A 23,463-nucleotide genomic window follows, 5' to 3' on the forward strand; every position below is an offset into this window, starting at 1 on the left:
AGGGAAGGGTAATGTGAACCACCTAACTCTCGTTTCATTTGAGAAATTTTCCTTCCCTTTTCTTTAAAAGCACCCAATTTTTCCAGACGGTTGTAATTGCCACGGTGAAACCAGACACCTAAAAATGCTCCTGGTTATGGGCCAGAAACAACACACAATCAGCTGACATCCTCTCACCTTCCCGAAAGCCCTTTTTTCTTGAGACTTCCAGGGAAAGTAAATACCTTTTCACTGTCAGAAATGTGATTTCATTCTGCTGTGATGGCAGTTCCTCTGTCTGGTTTTCCCTCTCCCCTCTTTTTTCTTTTTCCTCCCCTCCCTTTCTCCCACATCTGGATCCCAGCTCCTCGTTTATTTATGTGGTCTGCGTTGTTTTTGTGGGACTTTTAAAAGTTCTCTACCTTGTTCAGCTGGCAGTTTCGCCCGATATCATAAGGTCTACAATTACATTTCACCATAACTGGTCTCTCTGCAATTACATGCCCCACCACAGAACCTCTCCAAAATGCGACGACGCCACTCACATGGCAGACAGAAATAGAATAGTTGTCTGTTTGGATGGCCGCCCAGCTGAAACTATGCTCAGCCCCCTTGACTGGCAATGGAGCTGTGCACTTTTTCTTCCCCAAGAAAAACCTTAAGGTCATGGTAGAATTTGAGCAGTTACGCCAGTGAGCTCCAGTGTGCTGGTTGGGCTCAGAAGAGAAAGGAGGAGAGGAGCCGGCAGAAGGAGAAAGACAGACTCGTGTGGCACGACCATGAAAACCCCTTGGAAGACTTTAAGGTTCTGACCTTGGGCGCGGGTAAGTCAGAGAACTGCTCACTGAGGTTTGCTCGCTCATGGGCATCACGAAGGGATATGTGAGGACTTGATACTCTTTCAAAAAAACACACACATATTGATTGAAATTGGGGAGTAGTAGAAAACCAAAGGAGGATTGAAAAGTGCAGGTGTCCGCTGAAGGGCGTGGCATCAGATGCCATCAGAAAGACACTGAGCAGGCAAGAGCAGGTATGTTTGTTAGATTCCCACAGAGAATCAGCTGAAGAAATGTGGAACCTTTAATTCAAAGACAGAGACTGCATTTCTCTACTTAGTGCTTCAGAAATAGCATTAAACATTAGCGTTGCTAATCCACATGGCAATGCTACAGTCAGGTAAGGTGGATTCAGCTTAATGACTTTAAGATTTAAAAGGCATGGTGAAGGCAAAGCTGATGCTGAAGTGTTATACAAAAAGAGACAAACTGAAAATATATATATATTCAATTATTTAAATTGTGTAAACCACCCCATTATATGACGTAATCACAATAATTTGTTTCACGTTTGACAATTCTTTTGACACAACTTAAATATCAACTTGCATTTTGTAAATGTCAACCTCTTTCTGTTCCCAACTTCTGCATGCCCTTTAGTGTGCCACCCACATCATGGCCAGAGTAGGCCAGTGTAGCCCTCAGTGGATCAGGTTACCTTTTATGTCCCCACACAGAAGAGATGCTTTGTGTGTGTTTTCTCTGAGTGATGCTGAATTACCATCCACTGTGGATATGACTGGGAGCTCTGGAGGGCGTGTGTGTAGGCGTTGCCAGCTGTGTTTGCAGTTAGAGATGGCAATATGTAGGCTATAGGATTGTAAGTTTGGTCATATGGTTAATGATGAGAAGGACTCTAATGCCCATGTTGCATGTAGAGAGAGGTGTGTATAAACATGTACTGTTTGAGTTTGTTTGAGTGAGCTTGTCATACGCATTTGTTTGAGCATGAGAGTAAGTACTTGTGTGTGTTTGTATGCTTGATATGCGTGACCAAGTGTAAGTATAACCATCTGTGTACTGTCTCTGTGTGCGTCTGTTGGCTGCATATGTCTTCCTTGCCACATTGGCAGTCATCTCTCATCATTCATCTCATGCTCCACTCCTCTGGTAAGCAGCTGTGGAGGGGAGTAGCCTGACTAATGTGAACCACAACTGGTAGCCCTGGCCGTTCTACCACACCATTTAGTCAGCTTCCCTCCTTGGGTGGGGCGACAAGGGTGTTCTACTATACATATTCTATAGACCCAGCATCCTGCATCAAACACATCCCCCATTCCCTCTAACCATCAAGAGAGAGAAAGAAGGAACAACAAATGATTTGGGACAGTGAGTGATGGTTGTGTCAGTATGTTTGACTACCAATTAATCTTTACCTTCAATCTCTGCTTTGCTGTGAGTTGGCGGACACAACCTCTTTGAGAAACGTACTGTGGTGCTCCCAAAGCTCACTTGCAGTTTTTTTCTCAGTGGGAGTTCTAGTTAAAACTGATTCCTTATTTCTTTCATAGACATTAAATATAGAAAAGTATCCCATTACCCTTCCAAGGCTCAATTCCCTTGATGGCTTCAAGGCCAGCTCTGTCCTCTCTCACAGTTATTTTCCTAGACAGTACCACTGTCAAAAGAGTAAATAAGTACAATCCCAGCTGAAGAATTTGGCAAGTGTCAAGAAAGCGACTGTGGTCTAGAAAAGATTCTTACTAAATGCTTCTTTTACCTTACCAGTTGATTAGAATTCGATCTAGACACATACAAGACACCAAACTATTTGAGTTAACTTTCAGAGCATGTGAATAATGAAAAGCTGAGATGAAAACCAGGCCGACGCATGATACTAAAGAAACACCGAAACATTCCAGGCTGTGTAGGACCAGAGGTTTGCTCCCAGCTGTTGAATTCTGAGCCCACAGAGAAGTCCTCAGCAATACATGTCAGCTTTGAGTCACACACTTTCAGTGACATGCTTGTGCAAACAAGCTAACATATATTTCAAAGAGTAACATTTTTAACAAGGTAACAACGTGTGATTTCAGATTATGAATTATTGTTTTACATATAGCAAAATATTTTTCAGAGACAGAAGATCGGGGTATTAGATTACTTGGGGTAATTTATCAAAATCTGAACATTTACCTGCTCCTCCTCTCAGTAATTGGAACACTAACCGTCCCTTCATGTGCTCGGAGGCTCTTTGCGTTGGTAGGACTGGGAAAAAAAAGAGAGTTAAGGTACCTCTCAGAGCGGACGAGTACCAACATCCTTTACTGGAGTGCTGTGGCCAAGGCACGAGGGTCATGTTTCTCCTTGACTCAGCCTGAGTGTTGATGCAGTGGAGGGTTCCTTGGGGGAATCTTGAGAAGATCATTGTTCAGTCAGTCTGGTCCCTCCTCTCATTATTGGAGCATTGGATAGCTCTGACATAAATGCTTTTTTCCCCCATGACTTCCGTAACAGATGGCTTACGCTTGCCGTTTGAATCAGATGGTCCTTCACTGGTGACGTTCAATTCAAGAAGTGTGTGAATACTATCTTCTCCACTCACTGCTAGGGAATGTTTCTGTATATATCAAATGGGATTGTTCGAAGTGTGCGCGGCAGATGTCTGTACACTCACACTCACACTCAGACTCATATGTTTACTTTAAATGACAGGAAAAAATAGGAAGAATTTGTTTGAAGGGCTATGTGAATTTTTTGGAAGGGCTATGTGTGTGCTCAGTGGTCACACGTGGGCTTTCTTGCATACCTTGAAATCTTTCCAAAAAACATTTGCTTACACTATTGACCTCATATGTGCCACATTTACCCTGGGCTTTTGATTGTGTAGTGCAACAACACAGGAATGAAAACACCTCCGGAATTCCACTGAGACGCTCAAGGGGAGCCTGTGTTTCTTGGCGTGTGTATGGAGCCAAGTCTGGAAATAAGACATGCCACTACCTTTCACACACAACCACTCACACACACCCAGACACACACACCCTGACACATACACAAACACAAGAAACTTGACCACATTTGCTCCCCTCCCTAATGTTAACCATCTGTATATTTCAGTTCAGCAGTGGGTTTGGTGTCATCCTGCCCTCTCCCCTTCCTCCCTTTTGTGTCTCGTGTGTGGCTTAATGCCGCACTGGGTCCACACCCACTAAAGACCACAACACCCATATCCACTTAGGGTATATTTATGGTTTAGGCATGGGGGTATGAAGATTGTAATTTACATGGCAGGTGAACGTGGGTGGAGATAGATGGACAACAAGCTGTAAATTCTGCCTGTATGGATTCCACTTGACTCCAGTGTTTGGTATGCCTCTCTCTCTGACATGAGAGGCTGTATCTGGGGCATTGCTATTTCCAAGGCACTCCATCTAACCTAAAGGAGGTGTCATGGAAACTTCAGTGAGGTCATTCTGAGAGGGATTGATGGGAAAAGAAAAGCAACAGAAATGGCAGAGACCACTGGGTGGGATATCACAGTTGCTCGAAGTGGATGGTACAATCACACAAATCACAAAACACTGCATCCTGAACTAGAAATGCGTTACGGTCTGTTATGGTCTGTCTTATAAAACAAGTCTTAGAGTTCCTACCTGAAATCATTTGTATTTAAATCAGAAGTACTAATAGCTGTGTAGTATGTCTAGTCAGGCTAATAATGGATGACAGTTTTTAGTGTTCTCCTAAGCAGCCATGTGTGGTGCTCTGCTGACAGAGTCCCCTGCTAGCAACTTGTTGGTACTGATCATAGTGATAAAGCCTGCTATTAACTGACCCAACGCTAACCTGTCTCAAGTTTGGTCAGCCTAGCTCTGTATTAGCCATGTGGCATGTGTTAGCTCTCCCTAGGCTCCATTCATTATTAAGCAGCTCCTGATGTTTTGCTAGCTACGCTAGCGTTGCTCTGGTGTCAGGTAAAGCAGCCATGGCCTCCATTGGACCTTAAAGTCTCAGGATCCAATTGCAGCAGTAGCTGTTCACAGCTTCAGTATTAATGCATCTCAAAATGACTCTGGTCTTCTGTTAGCAAAGTGCCTTGGCTCATCAGAGAGCCCTGTCTTGTTATTTATGTGTTTAGCTTGCTCCTGTTGATGGACGGTGGACCTTAAAATGCATTTGGATATTTTTCTTGGAGTAGGTGACCATCTTTTGGAAGGTATGTTATTTATATCATCCTCTATTTATAAAGTCATGGAAAAGAAGAGCTATGGTTTTTCTTTATTACTGACTGTACAGCACTAAAATGGCAGTGGGTGTGCTTTCGCAGACTTGTGGTCAAGTGAATGGGATATTTATCATCCAGAGTTTCATACGGAGGGGAAAAAGAGACTTGGCAGCATTTGGTATTGAAGCAGTAAGTTTAGGTGTAAAAAGTCTTGCAATGCCGAAACTGTTGCTTTGAACGTCTGTATCATTGTTGGATATATGAGGGGCTACCTGTGGGACATTGTGTCTTCACTTTTTCTATGTATGTGTGCAGGTTCAGCCAGCTTTGCATCTGAACCTCTGTGTGTGTGTGCGTGTGTGTGTGTGTGTGTGTGTGTGTGTGTGTGTGAGAGAGAGAGAGAGAGAGAGAGAGAGAGAGAGAGAGAGAGAGAGAGAGAGAGAGAGAGAGAGAGAGAGAGAGAGAGAGAGAGAGAGAGAGAGAGAGAGAGAGAGAGAGAGGGAGACTTAACCCATCCTGATCAAATTGATTCTACTGCATCATAAAAACAGGTTGTAATGTTTCACATGTTCCGCATATGATGTGATGAGTAATGCACTGCACTGGAGGGCACCTCTTATACTACAAGGCCATAAAGTGGGCCTTCAGGAAGGAGACGCCCTCCAGTGTCTGCCAGACTGTTTGTCTGTGTCCATTTAGAATCTTGAATGGCTCAACATTTGATTGCAGGAGACAGGATGTCATCTTTATTTGTTGTTTATTATGATCTGGTTCACACAACTATCGATCCCGGAGGCCAATACTCAAGCGACTATTTCCATTGCTCACAGAAAGCTTATTAACCTAGGACCGGTGATAGCTCTGTCTATTGGTTAGATGAGCCGGCATCTTTTGTCACCCTACAGTCTACAAAATAACTTCACTGAATGGTCAACCTAATCTCTTCTGACTTCCTTTCCTGATCCCTTGATCAACATATCACCTGAGATGTTTACATTAGTGGCGAGGATGGGAGGATTTATATATGAAGCAAGCCGAGGCTGCCAAAGTTGCAGGAAATTCTATAGGAATCCGTTTGATGGCCAGACTGACAAAATGGTCAAACAAACTGCATTTGTTTTGGACAGGGATGATAAAGTAGGTGAGAGAGAGGATGGCATAAAATACGAATATTCGTCACAAATGTTGTTACATAACTATTATTGTTAGCGTTACATTTCATAGGTAATGTGGCTACAGCTACAACGTTAGAGTTAAAGACAATGAGAGACAAGAAATGAAAAAATATGAAAACCATGAGACCAAGTAGAGACCATTTTTCAAGGGAGGTACAAGGATGGAGAGATGAAAATAAAAATAGTAAAATAGAGTAACAGTGTGAAATATCGTACTTTCAGCTGACCGCAAGATAGGTATTGAAATACAGAACATACTTATGGTGTCATCCATTTATTTTCTCAGAAGTGTCAGGTGACATGTTCTGACACCAGTTCTCTCTCTCTCTCCTCTAATTCTCTCACTTGCTTTATAATGGACCACTTTTGTAGGGTAGAGATGGGCTCATGTCATGCCTTACCTAAAGACCTAGCTTTCTGTCATTCCATCACATAAATGGAGTCCTCTTTCCCAACTTCATTGTTTTCCCATAGGCAAGACCGTGACATTTTGTATTCCTGCTCCGTTCCATGTCTCCGTAGTTCTCTGCCCTTTGTATCACCTTCCTGACCCTTCTAAACATCTTGCCTTCCTTTCTAACAGATTTTTGCTCTCTTACTTCCTTAATATTCAAAGTACAAAAAAGTGTACATTCTCACACACTTTTGTGTGTGTTGTCATCATACTTCTCTAACACTCCACTTTCTTACAGCTTTTTACACAACTGATCTCTGTCTTAAGGATCTCCCATGTTTTTCCTTTTTCAGCATCCTGGACTGCAAAAGTTTTTTCTCTTCATTGCTTCTTAGTCTGTGTCCACTGTGAGCTGACATGTTGAGTGTGTTTCCTCCCCCTGGCCTGGGGGGTCACTGACTGGGGTCGTCAGTGTGATGAAGTTCTTAGTTTGGAAGCGATAATTAACCATGGCACTCTTGGCATAGTGACTCACTTCACACGCCCCCCCCCCCCCCCCCCCCCCCCTCAACAGTACTCATCTCAGCTCTTTCACTCGCCAGTTGCTCACCATCCTACCCATCCACTTGTTTCTGCCCTCCTTCGCTGCGGGTGTCTTGCTCTCACAGCTGTGACACCCTTGAACCCTATCTGTCAGCACCCATGCCTCAGCCAAACATCAGCTCCTCAAATACTTCAACTGTCATTAGTAGCTGGATCGTGAGAGTAAAACTGCATAAAAGACGGGGTCTAAAACTTTAATAATTGTTATATTTATAATACTTGCAATATTATCAAGACAATACAATTATAAAAGGTCGAAGAACTACAACCAAAATCCAACAAAACAGACACTGATTGTGTGTATTTTTGTATGCTCCAGAAAGCCATGATGATGTAAACTGTGGGAGCTGTCACTGTTATCCACAGCGGGTCCCCATATCTGTTTGACTGCAATGTCTTAAATGATTGAGCTGCACTCTGAGGACTGGATTATTTTGACAGTCCCATCCTAATGCCTGCATGTGGGCGCTGAGAGAGTTAATTGAACATGGCATTGTTGCTATTTTCACACACTATCCGGTTTAGATACGATGTTGGTCTTAATGTCGCGTGCAATGAATTCTGCTCCACCTTTTGATGCCGGAAGCCAAACTCTATGACTGACTCTATGATTGAAAATGTAAGTCTCTGACTATTCATTTCACATGCTTTAGTTTTAGCTTGACTATTGTGCAAACAAAAAATGTCAGCGCTTTAAAAACATTTGACCAGCCTGTGAAATGTTAATAGATATTAACTTAAGATATTGTTATCTGAGGAATGCGTTTCATTCTCTCACTTGAGAAAATCAACAGGGTTATTTTGGTTTAAAAAAAAACCTGTAAAGCTCTGTAGAGATCTCATTAACAAAGTGTCCATACTTTTCCATGGAAGGTTTTTTATTATTTTGTATTATCTAACAGTATACAATAAACAGTCTTGGGGAGACACTAAAAAGAAAAAACAATTAGCAAGTCTCTTAGCCAAGAAAGCCTGTTACTCTAGCTTCTCTCAGTAACAGCTAGGCTACCACATCTGACTGCGTGCTGCGTCACTTGTTGTAGTGACTGTGGGCACTATACTGTTCTTCTCTCAGAGCACAGGGCCTACATTGAGTCAGCCCACGGAGCGTGGGACTGGAATGCCGTGGCAGAGCTCAGCTGAGCTGGGTTCCGGCATGTTCCCACAGTCAGCTGCCACCCATACAGTAATGCTACAGTGGTCATCATACCAAGGCTTCAAATCCAAGATGATAGTTCTCTGGTAAATGTTGTAACTATTGTCTCCACCTGTGAATATCCTCTCTTGGTTCAATGAAAGGACTTGGAGCAAGCCTCCACGCCTGCTGGTGGTCCATAGTAAGCATTTCTGTCTATTTAAAGGCCAAAGGGCAGATAAAGTAGGATCTCCAGGGAGCATACTCTGATACTAGATAGAGGAATTCCAGTACTGTTATTCAACTAGCTCCACTCTGATGTTTTATGTTGTAGACAAGCTATGGCTTTGTAAAAAGGTGAGTGATGTCTGCCTATTTCTTATTCCTTCTCTGTCCTGTTAATCTGTTTTATGTCAAAAGCTGAGTAAGAGCGTTTGGCAAACGAATGAGGAGAACCAGCATGATGGGATGTATTTTACTTTCTGTGTTTGGCGTGTGGATCCTAATTCCTGTGGAGTATCCATGCAGTGGGTTTAAGCAGAGACAGCTATGGGCTTAATTTCCACCACAGAACATTAAAAGGTTTGCAGTTTTTTTTTTTTTTTTTCTGTGGCTCTGCAATTACCAAGACCACAGGCGCTGAGGTCAGCAGACAGTGAAACTATTGTCTAGAGCCTTCACCATGTCACACAAAAAGGGAATTGGCAGTGAGTCTTCTTACCTCTTCATATTTTAGATGAGCAAAACATCGAAATGACTTTCATTTGTTACTCAATTACTTAATAATTACCTTTCGCAAACAAATGACGGGCCTGCTCTACGTAAGGAGTTGTCTTGCTATAGTGGTTTATTGCGGTGTACACTATCCCATGCTGTCGAAATGACAGTTTTGTGTAGCTGTATAAGTACTAGCTAGGTAAACCTCATGTGCAGTGTGGAGACAAACAGAACTTGAGACTATGCTGGACATTAAACACACACACACACACACAACCACTCACACACAAACGCACTGGTAACGCATGAATACAAGTGCCGCAATACATTTCAAGGGCACATTGAATTATTTCCTTCTGCAGTCGTTACACACATAACCCACCAGGCGGTTGTTATTTTAGCCCACATGTGACATGGCTGGAACACAAGTGTCCTTTGTCTCCTTACCCAAACCAACCACATTCTCTCTAGCACAGGCAGGAAGCCATCAAACCACTCAGGTTTCTCATCTAGACATGAAAATAACTGACAAACCCAACAAGGAGAACTTAGAAAGGGCCAGCTGAAACAATTTCTGAAACGCTTAAGAAGAACAGAAAATAGTGGAGCTGCATTTGTACTACTCTGTGCTCTGTGTCCAGAAAACAAGCAACGATTTTGATCCAAGCAGAACTTTTCCAAGTCTTTTCCAAGTGAGGTGACCCATGTCTTCTATCTGTGGCGCCGAAAGATTGTCAACGTGAATGGTCAAGAGCCACAGGAATCATAGGAAGTAGAGCTGTGCCAAATGACGTTGTGTCCTTGGGCAAGGCACTTCACCCTACTTGCCTCGGGGGAATGCCCCTGTACTTACTGTAAGTCGCTCTGGATAAGAGCGTCTGCTAAATGACTAAATGTAAATGTAAATGTAGAGGCAAAATGGTGCATGATGAAGCCCCTAGGAAAGTCAATCTTTCCCACTTACAATCAGTAGCTGTTCATTTCTACACCATTATGGTGAAAACAGTAAATGAGCGCAGCTAGTTCTGGCAGGGCAATCGGGCAGCGCGCGTTATCGGGGACGTAAGGCGTCTTACTCCACCTTCCTTACTCCACCCACTACCACACCCATGTAGCAGCGCATATCCATTGGGCCACGTCCGATAAGGCGTCTTTAAAAGACGCGCGGATATGCACACACTCACCCCGGTCGTTGTATGATCAGTGCTGCTGCCACCCTCCACCGTCCCCTTCTCCCCCATGCTGTCTGTGTATCTATCCAACAGGGGGATTATATCTCTATTGCTCCCTGCCTCATATGTCATGTATGTATGTGTTGCATCGAGGAGGCAGGGAGTGCTTCCCTTAGATCATCCACTCCGCCAAAGTCAAATCTACATGTCCATGTCATGTAACAATAAATGCTCAAATCTAATACGTGATTGTCTTGACTGAACTATAATTCAGTCAAGACAATCACGTATTCGATTTGAGCTTTTATTGTTATATGACATGGACATCTAGATTTGACTTTGGCGGAGTGGATGATCTAAGGGAAGCACTCCCTGCCTCCTCGATGCAACACATACAAACAGGACATAAAAGGCAGGGAGCAATAGAGATATGATCCCCCTGGTGGATAGAACATACAGACAGCATGGGGGAGAAGGGGATGGTGGAGGGCGGCAGCAACATGATCATACAATAAATGGGCTGAGCCTATGCGTGTATATGCGTATCCGCGTGGCCTTTTAATGCCGTCTTATCGGACGTGGCCTAATGGGCTTGTGCTGCTACACAGGTGTGGTAATGAGCGGATGACGCCCACTGCCCGATTGCCCTGCCTAAAATAGCTGCGCTTATGAAACCAAAAACAAATACGTAATGAACAAAAAAATCTGAGAAACTCTAAAAGTGATTCACTTTCAGTGCGTTGGCTTTGGCAATGAATCTGAATTCTCGCCAACAACACACACTTTACCTCCTCATCATATGAGCAGATTATGACCACTTGCGATAGAACAAGAGACCCCTCTCAGAATGATAGCACTTGACCTGCCTGTCATTCATGCAACAGCAGTGGCATGCCTGATTGCTTGATTTTGCACATTAGACTTCTCTCTTCAATGTGTATGATAATACAGTGTGTTTAAATAAGGTACTGTAACTATCCAGAAAAGCAGTCTTTTATTTCTTTGAGAATTATTTTCACTAAGATGATTTAAGTATCTACCTATATATACTGTATCCATATACAGTATATATAACATACTGCATATCAATACTATTACTCTAAAGTATATTGATACAATGACAACATTGGACAAAAATGTTATCAATAAAAAACAATGCCTGAGCATTTAATACAAGCCCCGCCCCTGCATCTGAGAAACCTCATTGACACTGAGCAGCACTGGCTGTTTGGTAGAGGCTCGGCTATTGTACTGTGTGTAACTACTAATCATAGTCAATGGTAAACATTAAATGTGTTATCATTTCACAGTATGATGTCATTAACTAAATGGATTAGGCTATGCCAGGGCCACCTGTGCCTTTGCAGATTTAAAACTGGTCTAATCTAAATGGGATGCATCAATGAAAATTTGAAATAAAGTTGCAGGCACTTAGAGCGCCAGGCACTTGCTTGAGGCTCAAAGTGGAGAGTCACTGGCTGGCAGCCAGCCAGTGAATTAGAAGATAAGAAATATTCTTGGTCTGGCACACTGGGTCTGCGGCTATTAAAAACATTGGGTTATTGATCATTGAATTAGAGGAAGAAAAAAAAAACAAGACAAGAATAGAGGGCTTGGATGCAGATCAATAGGTAGATATTGCAGTGTATATGCTGCTGTGGAAAGCAACATGACTAAAATGCTGTGATGTGAGTTGATGTGGGTGTGCGCACGTGTAAATGTGCACACCTGGGGTACTGTTTTTGTGTCAGTACAGTATGTGTAGGTTGTATCACATAGTATTTGACCGTGTTTGATTTACGACTCTAATACAGACACTTTAAAATGCCACTGGAGCACAACTTTGAATTTGTTGTTTGGCATTAATTATGTCAAATTTGGTTCAGTCTAGGTTCTGAGAAAAAGTAATATGGACACAGACAGAATGGCTACTTCACAAAGTTCCAGACACAGTAGCTCTCTTTCATCATCTCCTATGAGGTAAGTAACCACAGCACTTATACACAGACATAATCTAGGTTGTGTATGTCACATACAGGTACACACACATGCACACAATGGTTGTTGTTTTTCTGACACTACTCATAAGATATTACCTTGCCTCTTTTATCTCTAAATAGGGTCCCAAAAACGCATGGTGTTTTATGGCAGTCCCTTGTTTTGTTAATGTACTATAATGGTGACTGTGTCTAACAGATGTTAATATCATGGTACTGACAGGGTGAGGAATTCAGGTGTTGGTGTTGTGGTGTCATTATGCAGTCTCTCTCTCTCTTTCTCTCTCTCTCTCTCCCCTCTCTCTCTCTCTCCCCTCTCTCTCTCTCTCTCTCTCTCTCTCTCTCTCTCTCTCTCTCTCTCTCTCTCTCTCTCTCTCTCTCTGTCACTCACTGTATTCATCACAGCCTTTGGTGGTAATGTGCTTCTGACTGCAATTACTGTAGTTTGAGAGGTATCTGGTCTGTCCTCAAGGACATGTTTCATCAATAAAACCACACAGATATGCATGCAAACAGAAACACGGTTACACTATCACTGGAACACATTGGTGACACAGAAATGGTAAAACGTCTTCATATGTAGGCTTAGTCAGTTTATGTGAAGTTCAACATGGGCTATTTTGATGTATCCAGTGTTATAAAAAAGGAATAATATGTTAGCATTCTATTGACTCGTTCTACATATTTCACATCTTAATTCGACATGTGTCCTTTTTTCTACTTCAGTTGGTTCAAACAGGCTGAAACTCTGAAATGTAATTTAATATGCCCCCAAAATTCCATTCACTGTGTGAACACTTTGCTCCTATTGTAGTCTCCGGAAAACATTTCAATTGATTCCAATGTGATTCTGTGATTTTCAGTATAGTGACAAAATATGTAATGGTGGTGCTAAAGTAAACGAGACACCCAGGGATATTAAGTATTTGCAATCTTTGATGACAATTCCTAATCACCAGATTAAGTCTTGGTATTTCTTGGACCAAATTGTCATGCACATTGAAATATCTATTAAAATATTTACTTAAGCATAACATTTACAGGATTCCAAATCAGTCTCTTAAAATGAACTTTAAATTTTCCACAACTCAGTCAGTGAGAAGTTATTTTATGGCGCACCAGGTGGACGTTTCAGAACCGGTAACCATGGTCTCTCTTGTGTTGAACCAATCACCTGGAACCTTCAGCGATGTGTGTCGTTTCCTGCTTAATCTTGCAAAGCTTGAGCGACGACAGGTGTTAAAACCAGCACCATCGGGCTTTACAAGTCTGTTTACCACACAGTGCTAACTAGCGTAGTACTGCCTAAGTACCCAAAATAGACAGACTTTCGTCATTGTAGCTTGAACTTATGTATTAGCATCATTGATAGTGAAGGCTGAATTGTAGAGTGTGTGTCTTGTCAATGCCGTGGAGAGAAGCACAAAAGAAGTGCAAGAAGGACAATGTCAGGGACTTGAGCTATACTTATAATGGATAGATTTAGTTCCTAACACAGTGACTCACTTTTAGTGGCAAACAATTTCTTAAAATGTGCTGTACAAAAAAAGTATTTATTTTTACCCCACTTTCTTATCCTTGGTCTTCTTTATATCAGGTTGTTCTTTTGCAGTCACAAGAGAAATGGGGATATCTTGCTGTCAACCAGCAAACTTGACACATTCCCAAAACTAGAGAGCTTTGTGACACTTACTATTAGAGCAGCTAACGTTGGCAATTTAAAGGCCACGTTAACAATTTAAACTGACACTTCAAATAGCGTGGTGAGGGACTTTGAAAGTTTCCTTTTCAGCCTAACATATCTAGGAGAAAAAAACTATTGATTTATATATGATAGAGATTTGTGTGAGAGGTCTGCAGCTTCCAATATTTTCCAAAAGCACTAGGAGACAACCATATACAAAATCAAGTTATTTTAGTGCTTCAGTTACTAGTTAGATTTTCTACATTTTATTTCGAAAAACTGTTTAATTGTTTGCTCATTGCGCTTCTCTCTCCTTTTGATCAGGAGAGAGGCAGACGGTATTTTGGGTAGACGAAACAGCATCTTTGTCATCCTGCTGATGGAAGTCATGCAGGCTTGTAAAGTCAACTTACTGACATGTTGGAAGTGTCTACTTTGTCTGTGTTTGACTAAACCCTAACGTATTCCATGACAGTATTTTCAAGAGCAATGGTGGGACTTTACAAATGGAAACAGGGAGAAACTATAGAGCTTAGCTTGATTAATTTGGAGCCCATTAGTCCCCAGTCGGTCAAGGTGCATATGTTACACTTTTTGATATATCAGTGTAGGCCTTTTCATGAACACAAACACACACACAATAAATATCCAACTTGATATGATAGGTAAGATCTCCCTTCTTTTCATCTGTGATATTTGATAGATTTTTTTTATCTCTAGCATGTGTGTTTACTGGCCACACTGTGTAAATATCTTTCTCTCCACCCTCCCCAACCATTGGTTAAGAAGTGGGACTTCTCGTCTCTGCAGTCCTAGTCTGTGATAACAGAGCTGACACTGTTGCCCTAGCCCTCCCTGGCCTCATATGTAAATATTTGCAATCTCTCGAAACTGTAGTGGGCTATTTCCTCCTCTTTGAAAACACACCTATAATTCCAAATACATGACACAGTGAGAAGAGTTGCCATGTGTATGTAGATGTGTGTGGCTAGGATTTATTTTGTATATGTGGTAAATTGTTGTTGAAATTTGAAGAGGGTCATTTAATTTGAGCTTATTTTTAAAATATATATAAACAATTTTTTGTTGTTGTAAAAATTCACATCTGCGTTACTTTAGCAATAATACAAGACACCTGTCTACGTAAGTAAGTACAGCAAACACAAATATTATATTAATAAACTCCAATCTAACAGGATTACAGCTAACAATGAACACACATAGGATTCACTTGCAAGCCTCCAAAATCCAAACATGGGATTTTTCTTTTTTTTGTTCAATTGCAGATTTTTAAAATGGTCCTCTGTACAAATGTTTATAGGTTCACCAGGTAAAACGTTGCAGGGTTACCTCTTTCAGGCTTGATGGGCAATTAGGGCCCCCATCACTGTCCATTCACTGCAGCCATGACACACAAAGTAATTAACAAATATGTGACCACCATGTGCTGGTGGTGCAATGGGTGCTGCCCCCCTGATTGCGTGTGGTCAATGGGTTGGGAAGGGTTTTAGGGAAGCAAAGCCAGTGTTAGCTAAGCAGCCATCAAGCTTTATCAAGCTAATTGTCTACAAACACTCTGGTAACCAAGGCTGTGCTGTTACTGTTACTGTTGGTCATTGAAAACATTTACCTGTGCATGCTGGGGTATTCTAGTATTGTCTTTAAATGTGCTGTTTCTTTTTTCACCAAATGAAATACAGCATCTTACAGCTGTAATATCAGAATTCGGTTTATTGCCAAGTTTACACATACGAGGAAGATAGTTATGCTGTTCTGCAGTTATAACATTTCATTAAGACTCACAATCTCATTTACAATCTCACAATTGTAAACTGAAGAGGCTTGTGGGAGATCAATAGTTGAACCAATGAACCCATTGTCATAAATGACGTGAGCTGAGCAGAAATCACCTCGCCTACGCCGTGAGGAGGATGACACATTGAGAGGTCTAGAGAGGATTTTAGGTTGGCATCACTTTCTATAAACTTGTGAGCATGTGTGTGTGTTTGTGTGCATGACTGTATCCCACATGAAGAATGTGAATATGAAAAATGGGATGCAATGAATTTTCCCTGAAGTTCTAGGCCCTGTAATTTGTGGTGCTTTATTAAATATAGCATTTCATTGTGGCTTATTTCAATAGACCTTCAGTTAATAGTATTTGTGAAAAACAAACAAAGCCTCTATGGAAACAGAGGGAACTGATTTACTTTTGTAAACAGACAAATAGCATCCTATTTTATCTGGTGGAAAAATATGTCATTGTGCTTTCTCAATGGCACAGTGATATTTAAGAAGTTCTGTTGAAACCTTGACAACGGATGCATGCACAGCAACAACACTAAAGGCAAGGTTCTTTACCTCTTTGCATCTATAAAAATCATGAATAAATACAAAATGTCTGTGGATACCCCCTGCTCCAGATAGATTTCCATCAGTACAAAAGAACAGGGTTTTTGTTAACGTGAGGTTAAAATAAACAACAACTCATGTCTTTGTTCCTACAATTATACATCACCATATTGATCTTCCCCCTCAAATAATGTAATCTTGAATATGAATGGAACTCCCCCATGTTTTACGTTAAAAAGAGGCGGTTTCTCTATGTTATCAATTGACTGCTCACCCTATTTAATGTTGATTTCACTCATTCAAGTGAAATACCCTGGAAAAGACCCCTAACCCACAAAAAATATTCGCTTAAATTCTTGGTAAGATCAAATACCATGGGAAGTGTTTGTTCAAGTGGACCCATAGGTAAATCCTTATCTCTAGTGAGCTGAAATTGTAGTTGACAGATGACAGGCAAGACCAGCAGTTACTGCTCTGTAATAGACCCCACTCCCACACTATTGATTTTGGGGTAGCTTGGTGTTTCCTAGATAAGCTTGGCTGTTAACAATGGTTGGTTCAGATTAGTGCAGAGTTTAGGAAAGATGCATAGATTTTTGTGTTTACAATGTGTTTAATGTGTGAAAATGTGATTGACAGAAGCCTAAAATATATTATTGATGACCTGCATCATTTAATTGCGAAAGGCATCAGGAGTGGTGAGACCAAGTTTGGTGACAACATCACTAATTCCACACCAAATATTGATGTTTGAGGGGACATTTTTTACAGAACTGTGGAGAAAACTGAAATATGCATAAAGTAGTAAAAGTAATAAAAAAACACTATTGGAATTTTTCTTTTTATGCCTGTGTGCTTTTTCATAGCAGCAGTAGAATGCGTGGGGGGGCATCACTGCAGGTGGACTCGGTGCAGCGCTGGATGGAGGACCTGCGTCACATGACCGAGGTGGAGTGCATGTGTGTGCTGCAGGCCAAGCCCATCGGTGTGGAGGAGGATCCCCAAGGCGAGCTTATTGTGGCGTCCGGGCTGGGCGACCACGTGGCACGGGACAACTTGCAGACGCTGCTGCGGCGAGCCCTGGTGGTCAGCACAGAACTGGGCAAGATGTTCCAGAGGCTGGAGAAGAGCCGCTGGCAGAGGGTACACAGCACAGCCGTGCGCACTAACTGCCACGTGCGCTCGCTGGTGCACGAGTACAGCACTGCACGCAACACGCCACCAGAGCTGCAGAAGGTGAGGGTGAGAAGGAAGAGAGTGGAGGGGGAATGGCTCGTGGGACATCACGGGTCAGTTGGTAGAAAGTGAATTTGCGCATGTATACTTTGATTAAGGTGTGAAAAAAAAATAAATACTTTTAATAATTTGAGTGTTTATATAATTTGTGTTTCAGCCATACATTACAGAAGTCTGAATGGCTAGTTAAGTTTCAAGTCTTTTATTTGTCAGGTACACAGAACAACACAAGGTTAGACTGGGCACTGAAATTTTTAAGACAAGACAACGCAAGCACCTGGCATAACATAACATATAAGTACAAGGAACAAATTTACATCTATGCTGAGCTTAACAAGTGAAACTCCTAAATATACAGATAGCAATAAATAAACGACTATACTAAGTTAGTTGGTGGCTAAGTCTACTGTGAACCACTGGAAATGTTCATGAATATAGTTTTATTCTGTATTTTGTACAGTGAAGTACTAGTCACATCCAATCCAAATGGAGTCTACAATGTGTAAAGTGATGTAATGAGGCTGCGAGGACATTTCTGACCTGAATTACTCAACTACTAGTGTTAGAACTACTCACTGTTTCTCTCTCCGCCCCACAGTATGAGAAATCTCTATTGGAGAAGTGCATAGAGCTGACTACCATAACAGAGAGGTAAGCAATAAAATGGAATCAAATATACTTTTAGATGATGACGCAGTACCACAATATCCCTGTATATGAAGACTTAAATGTGTGCTTTTGCAGTAACTACAGTAAATAAAACTCAATCTTGTATATATATATGTCCTCAACAGATGTTTGCATACCGAAGACAAATTCTTCCTGAAGTCCATGAGGGAGGCCATTCACGAGATCCTTACCGATGTCAGTGATTCGTTCAGTCATATGATTGACCTGGCCCTAGCCAATGAGATCCAGGTGTGTAATCTAGAGACTAATCATTTTGTTATCTAATAGCCTTGATAATTTGCATATTTGTAAGTTAATTACCATGAGAGGCTGTAAAGTCCACAAGTGGGTGTCTTGTAGACATCAAAAGGTTTAATTTGATACTTTTGATAGCAGAGGTAGCATGCAGTAACAAGCAATTTTGCTAATGATACGATGAAACATACTGTAAAAGCCTAGACCATTTCATAATGGAAAAGCCATACACTTAGTCACCAGATCCCATCAGGGTGAGTAAGTGCTGAGGCCAGTGAACACTGGTTCAAATGCAAAATGTATTGTAAGTTGATTCGGATAGTTCGATTGTTTGTCATTTGTTTGTGTGTACCAATTTGCCTCAATTGACTGTGGTACAGTACATGTGTGTGTAAAATAAAAATATCAAACATAAATGTGTTTATGTTTGATATTTTTATTTTACACGAAAACTGTAAAATGCGGACTACCAGAGACCTCCCTCCCCGTCCCCGACTTAACCACACACGCACACACCCTATTAACTCTCTACTCAGAACCCTCCCAATGTATTGTAATGGCACCTGAAAACAAGCCATGCTCCAATAGAAAGGGTGAATACTATAGCAAACATTTGCACAGTCTGATAGGTCTCTAGAATAGACTTTGACATCACTCCTGGACTACTAAGAGGTTATAATGAAAACAAAGAGTTTCCTCTATTCACATGGTTCCAACCCTGCAATTGTAAATTTCCACAAGCATTAAGTCTTATAATGGACAGCATTTTATTCCAGGAAGTGTTTCTCTCATTCCCTTTCATCTCATATAGGACTGTGTTAGCAGCATGGTTGGAACTAGCTGGAGAGATTCCAATTCGAGCCACAAAACAGAGTGACTGGATTGAAATGCCATCCCACTAGATTTGAATTCAAGCCATTCTGTTAAACGCGAAGCCCTGGTTTCTGCGTTAGTTACAGAATTTTGTATTATATTATAATCTATTGTTGAATATTGTTGCTTCCATCCCTCACAAGATCCTAATCAGGCAGATTGAGTCGTCAGACAATGTGTACACCATCGGCAGTGCCATCAGCAACCTGCTCTCTCTCACCCAGGATGGGCCACAGCTTTGCAGCATCATTGCCAAGGTGGGTCTATGCCTCAGCTACACCTCTCCATCAGCACAGCCAACAGAAACCACCTTCACCCTGATTGTCTATTAGCCACATCCTCTGACAATCACACCCATCTTTGCATTTTTTTTTTTGAATTTTTTTGTCATAATGAAACCCCATAATACTTAATGATGACGACCTGACAATCTGCCTACTCAACTTCCCATCTATGTTTAGAACTAAAAAGCTATGGCACAAAAAGATTAGAAAGTACAGACTGGGTAGCATATCCCTATGGCCATTAGCCCACTAGTCGCTTCCAGAATGCTATTGATAAGATTCTTCCTGGCAGGATACCGAGGTTACACACAATAGTACACACACACACACCTCGCCTGTTGCTGGATCCGATCAATACTGTCAGTTCTTATTAGCAGTGAGCAGTGATCACAGAGAGCATGCATGTCTGTGTTCTTGTCTTTCACCACATCAGTCTGCTCTACCTTCCCTTCTTTCTCACCATGCTCCTGCTCAAAGAGCCCTTAGAGGACTGTTTAAGAAATCGTGTCGGCCAGAGGGGCTAATGAAAACAGAACATAAAACCAAACCGGCTTGTAAATTCATTATTCACGCTATGGAGATTTTGAAGTTTTAAAGCCTTTCTCTCTGGGGCAAAAGGGTTGGTTGTGTAATTGTTGGTGCATTTCCAAGTTCTTCCGTCATCTGCCATTTTCAGAGCGCTGACGTCTTCGTTCACCCTCTTCTCATTTCTACGATTAGCTGTCCAGTGCGACAGCAACTCTCCAACCATTTCCCGGTTTTTGTTGACAGATGTGCTTATAGTCTGAGTCTTATGTGGAGCTTGAATAACTAAGATAAAGTTGGGGGTAACGGTGGTCTGACTGTAGATGCAGATTAGATATCTGTGGCTGCATCTGGCTTTTAGCCAACTGTGGACAATTTATCTCTGTGTGTGTAAGATACTTCAATACTTAAGTATGGGGAAAAAAGATGAGTCTTATTCTGCATTGTATTCCTCAGGAAAAGTCAGAGACACAATTTAGTTTACCTTCTGGGGTGACTAATAGATAAAAGTAGTGGGACACCTACTTATTACACCTACAGGAGCATTTATGACATCCCATTCTAAATCCATGGGGATTAATAGGGAGTTGGTCCTCTCTTTGCAGCTATAACAGCTTCCACTCTTCAGGGAAGCCTTTCTACAAACTTTTGGAGTGTGTCTGTGGGAATCTTTGCCCATTAATCCATACAGAAATGTTTGTTGAGTTACAATAAAATGTGACTGTCCTGCACAGAGCCTTGACCTAAACACCATGAAACACCTTTGGGATGAACTAGAACGGAGATTGCGAGCCAGGTCCTCTTGTCCAACATCATTGTCTGACCTCACAAAGGCTCTTCTGGATTTACTAGTCAAATAACACAACGTTGTATAATTGTATTATTTGCCAAACATCTCATGTGTTTAGTATTAGTTTTAATATTTATTTAAATATTATACTTCTAATATTTTGAGGGATGTTTCTCACACGATCAAGGGAGGTTGTCCCTAAAGTCTTAGTTACTGGACGATGTTGGCGCCTCTCTTGTTTTCCAGGCATGGTTGGATACAGTGCGTGGGCAGGGCAGAGGGCAGGGGAGAGCGGTCAGGTGTGGGCCTTGGAGAATAGCCACTCCAATCCCTGGCAGCATGGCCCCTATCTATGAGTTAGACGCCACCTCAGAATAATGGGCCCTATTAAGATAATGGTGGTCGTTACTGGAGTTGGACTTCCAGGTAATTCAATCTACGGCAGATAGGATTTCCTCTGCAAGTGTTTTTGTCAAAGAAAATCTCCATACACAGTGACTGGAGATAGGGTATGACTACAGTCATGTTTACGTTTGTTTACCTCAATCTGCATCTCAAGGGAGATGGACAATCATAATGATGAGACCAAATCAGTCCTTGTTTCCATGTTTACTGACAAAACATGAGTAGGCTAATAGAAAGTGTTATTGGGTAGTTTTACTAAGTGCTATGAATTATTTGAGTCACTGCGAGGTCTGCTTGGCAAGTCCACCAAGCACAGTCGGCAATTTTGACTGGTCAGTTTGATGAGTTTGGCTGGCCCAATGGTGATTTTGAAAACGTTCATAAAGTTTAAACCAGCACTAAACAGTTTTTGAAAAATCGGTCTAGCATACTGAAAGTCAACTAAGCTTTTAAGTAAAGTTTTTAGTCAATAGCTAGATGATTAAATCGACACTCGTGAATATCCTAAATGTCATGCCAGTTTCAAATTGTTTGCGTGTCAGGGGGGTTAGCACTGTTTGACTTTCAGTTGGACATTGTTCATTTTTTTCAACTAGTTTCAAGTGGCTGATGATGAGAGATGAGTTAGCGTCATAAGCCCCGATTGTGTTTATTCTGTCCACAGGAGGGCGCTGTGGTGGCCTTGTTTAAGATCTGCAGGCAGGACTGCTTCAGTGACCTCTACGCACATGCATTAAGGACCGTGGCCTCTGTGTGCTGCGTGGAAGAGGGGATCAACCAGCTGGAGAAGGTATACACCCATCTACCACTCTTCCCAGTACACACACACAATCAAACACACATACAATCAAATTTCACTTACTCGTGCACCTATAAAACCTTCATCCGTTGTTAATTAAACTGTTGATTCACAGCTGTATAAAGTCCATACGGGATAGAGTGCGTCAGTGGTAGATGTTTGGGCTCACCGTGTGATGGTTGTGATTTACTAATATTGTACACACTATCCATAGCCTCCGCATGTTTTGACTAAGGCACTGGTCTATTTGAACTGGTGGGGTCACAATGGTACCAGTGGGACACTTTGCCACACATGCAATGTTCACTGTACAAAGGAACTCTTGTTTCTCTCTGGTTACTGTTTAATAACAGTCTTATTACAGATTTATTTTGGTTTCTCAAAAAGACTAAACATGGGTTGTCAGAGATGTTTGTACGTGTATGAGAGAGAGAGAGAGAGAGAGAGAGAGAGAGAGAGAGAGAGAGAGAGAGAGAGATGGAAAAGGAAAGAGAGAAATACTCTAGATCTGGGTGAGAGAGGGAGTTTGTGTGAATTAATCTGAGACAATGAGAGAAAGAATCAGTTTGTGTTGTGTGCAGTTGACAGACCTTATACTTTTATTAAACAGCTTTGAATCCAATAAAGACTTACAGCTGACATTTGTTTATTAAGTTTAGTGTAAATATAACCTTATTCACTGGGTAATGATGCCATGACTGTTTGCAACAACTAAAAAGCAGCCAGCTGTAAAGATGCTGGATGCAGTAGACAAATTCACCCAAGATTAGAAGCTGGTGTCTCAAGAGGGGCCTGTCATGGAAGCGTGCTGGTACGAAGTGAGCACGAACAGTCACTCAACCTTGAGAGACACACCTGTCGCTGTTGCTGGGTGACGGAATGAAGGGACTAATGGGTGTTTTTTCTTATCACTGGGAAAAGTTTAGTTACCTCCGATGGGGCACCAGAATACTATTACACAATGAAAGCATACAGTTGATCATTAGCCAAGTAGTGTTGCACCTGTCAGACAAGTTTCACATCTGTTCCTCTGGAAACAAAAACCCAAATGGCAGAATTTTGAATTCCCACATTATATTCTTAATTTTATTTTTTAGCAACTCTAGTATCATACACTATACTCATCACTTCCTATTCTACTCTTATTTGCATTAAAAGTAAATGCCATACGTTTCCACACACTGTCCAACAATCCCTCCAAAAAACATAAAACTAAACTTGTTGGTGTCACTCTCAATGAGACGGAACTCTTATGCAAGTCAACTGAGTGACGAAGACAACAGGCAGCAGAGTTTCTGAGCCAACAATGAATGAGAACATTTTGGATACACAAAGGAGGAGTTCATCTCAGTACAGTAGGGACTGTGCGTGAAGAGCAATTTTTCTGCATCATTTGGCTGAGCTGACACATT

General features: G+C 41.6%; 1 protein-coding gene across 5 annotated transcripts in view; it reads left to right on the forward strand.

Annotated features, from left to right (window-relative positions):
- The first annotated feature begins 422 nt into the window (after positions 1-422).
- Positions 423-23,463, forward strand: part of LOC124476879 (protein inscuteable homolog) — a 29,041-nt gene continuing 6,000 nt past the window's right edge. Inside the window, exons 1-7 of one of the 5 annotated variants that reach the window (XM_047034297.1) lie at positions 423-803; positions 12,069-12,162; positions 17,082-17,451; positions 18,050-18,102; positions 18,246-18,369; positions 19,392-19,505; positions 21,917-22,042. In XM_047034297.1, coding sequence (XP_046890253.1) covers positions 12,092-12,162; positions 17,082-17,451; positions 18,050-18,102; positions 18,246-18,369; positions 19,392-19,505; positions 21,917-22,042 — 858 coding nt within the window. In that variant the 5' untranslated portion in view covers positions 423-803; positions 12,069-12,091. The remainder of the gene's footprint in view (positions 804-12,068; positions 12,163-17,081; positions 17,452-18,049; positions 18,103-18,245; positions 18,370-19,391; positions 19,506-21,916; positions 22,043-23,463) is intronic. The other 4 variants (XM_047034299.1, XM_047034298.1, XM_047034300.1 and 1 more) reach the window with 4 other exon arrangements.

The sequence above is a fragment of the Hypomesus transpacificus genome, chromosome 14 (genome assembly GCF_021917145.1).
Source record: "Hypomesus transpacificus isolate Combined female chromosome 14, fHypTra1, whole genome shotgun sequence".
NCBI lineage: Eukaryota > Metazoa > Chordata > Actinopteri > Osmeriformes > Osmeridae > Hypomesus > Hypomesus transpacificus.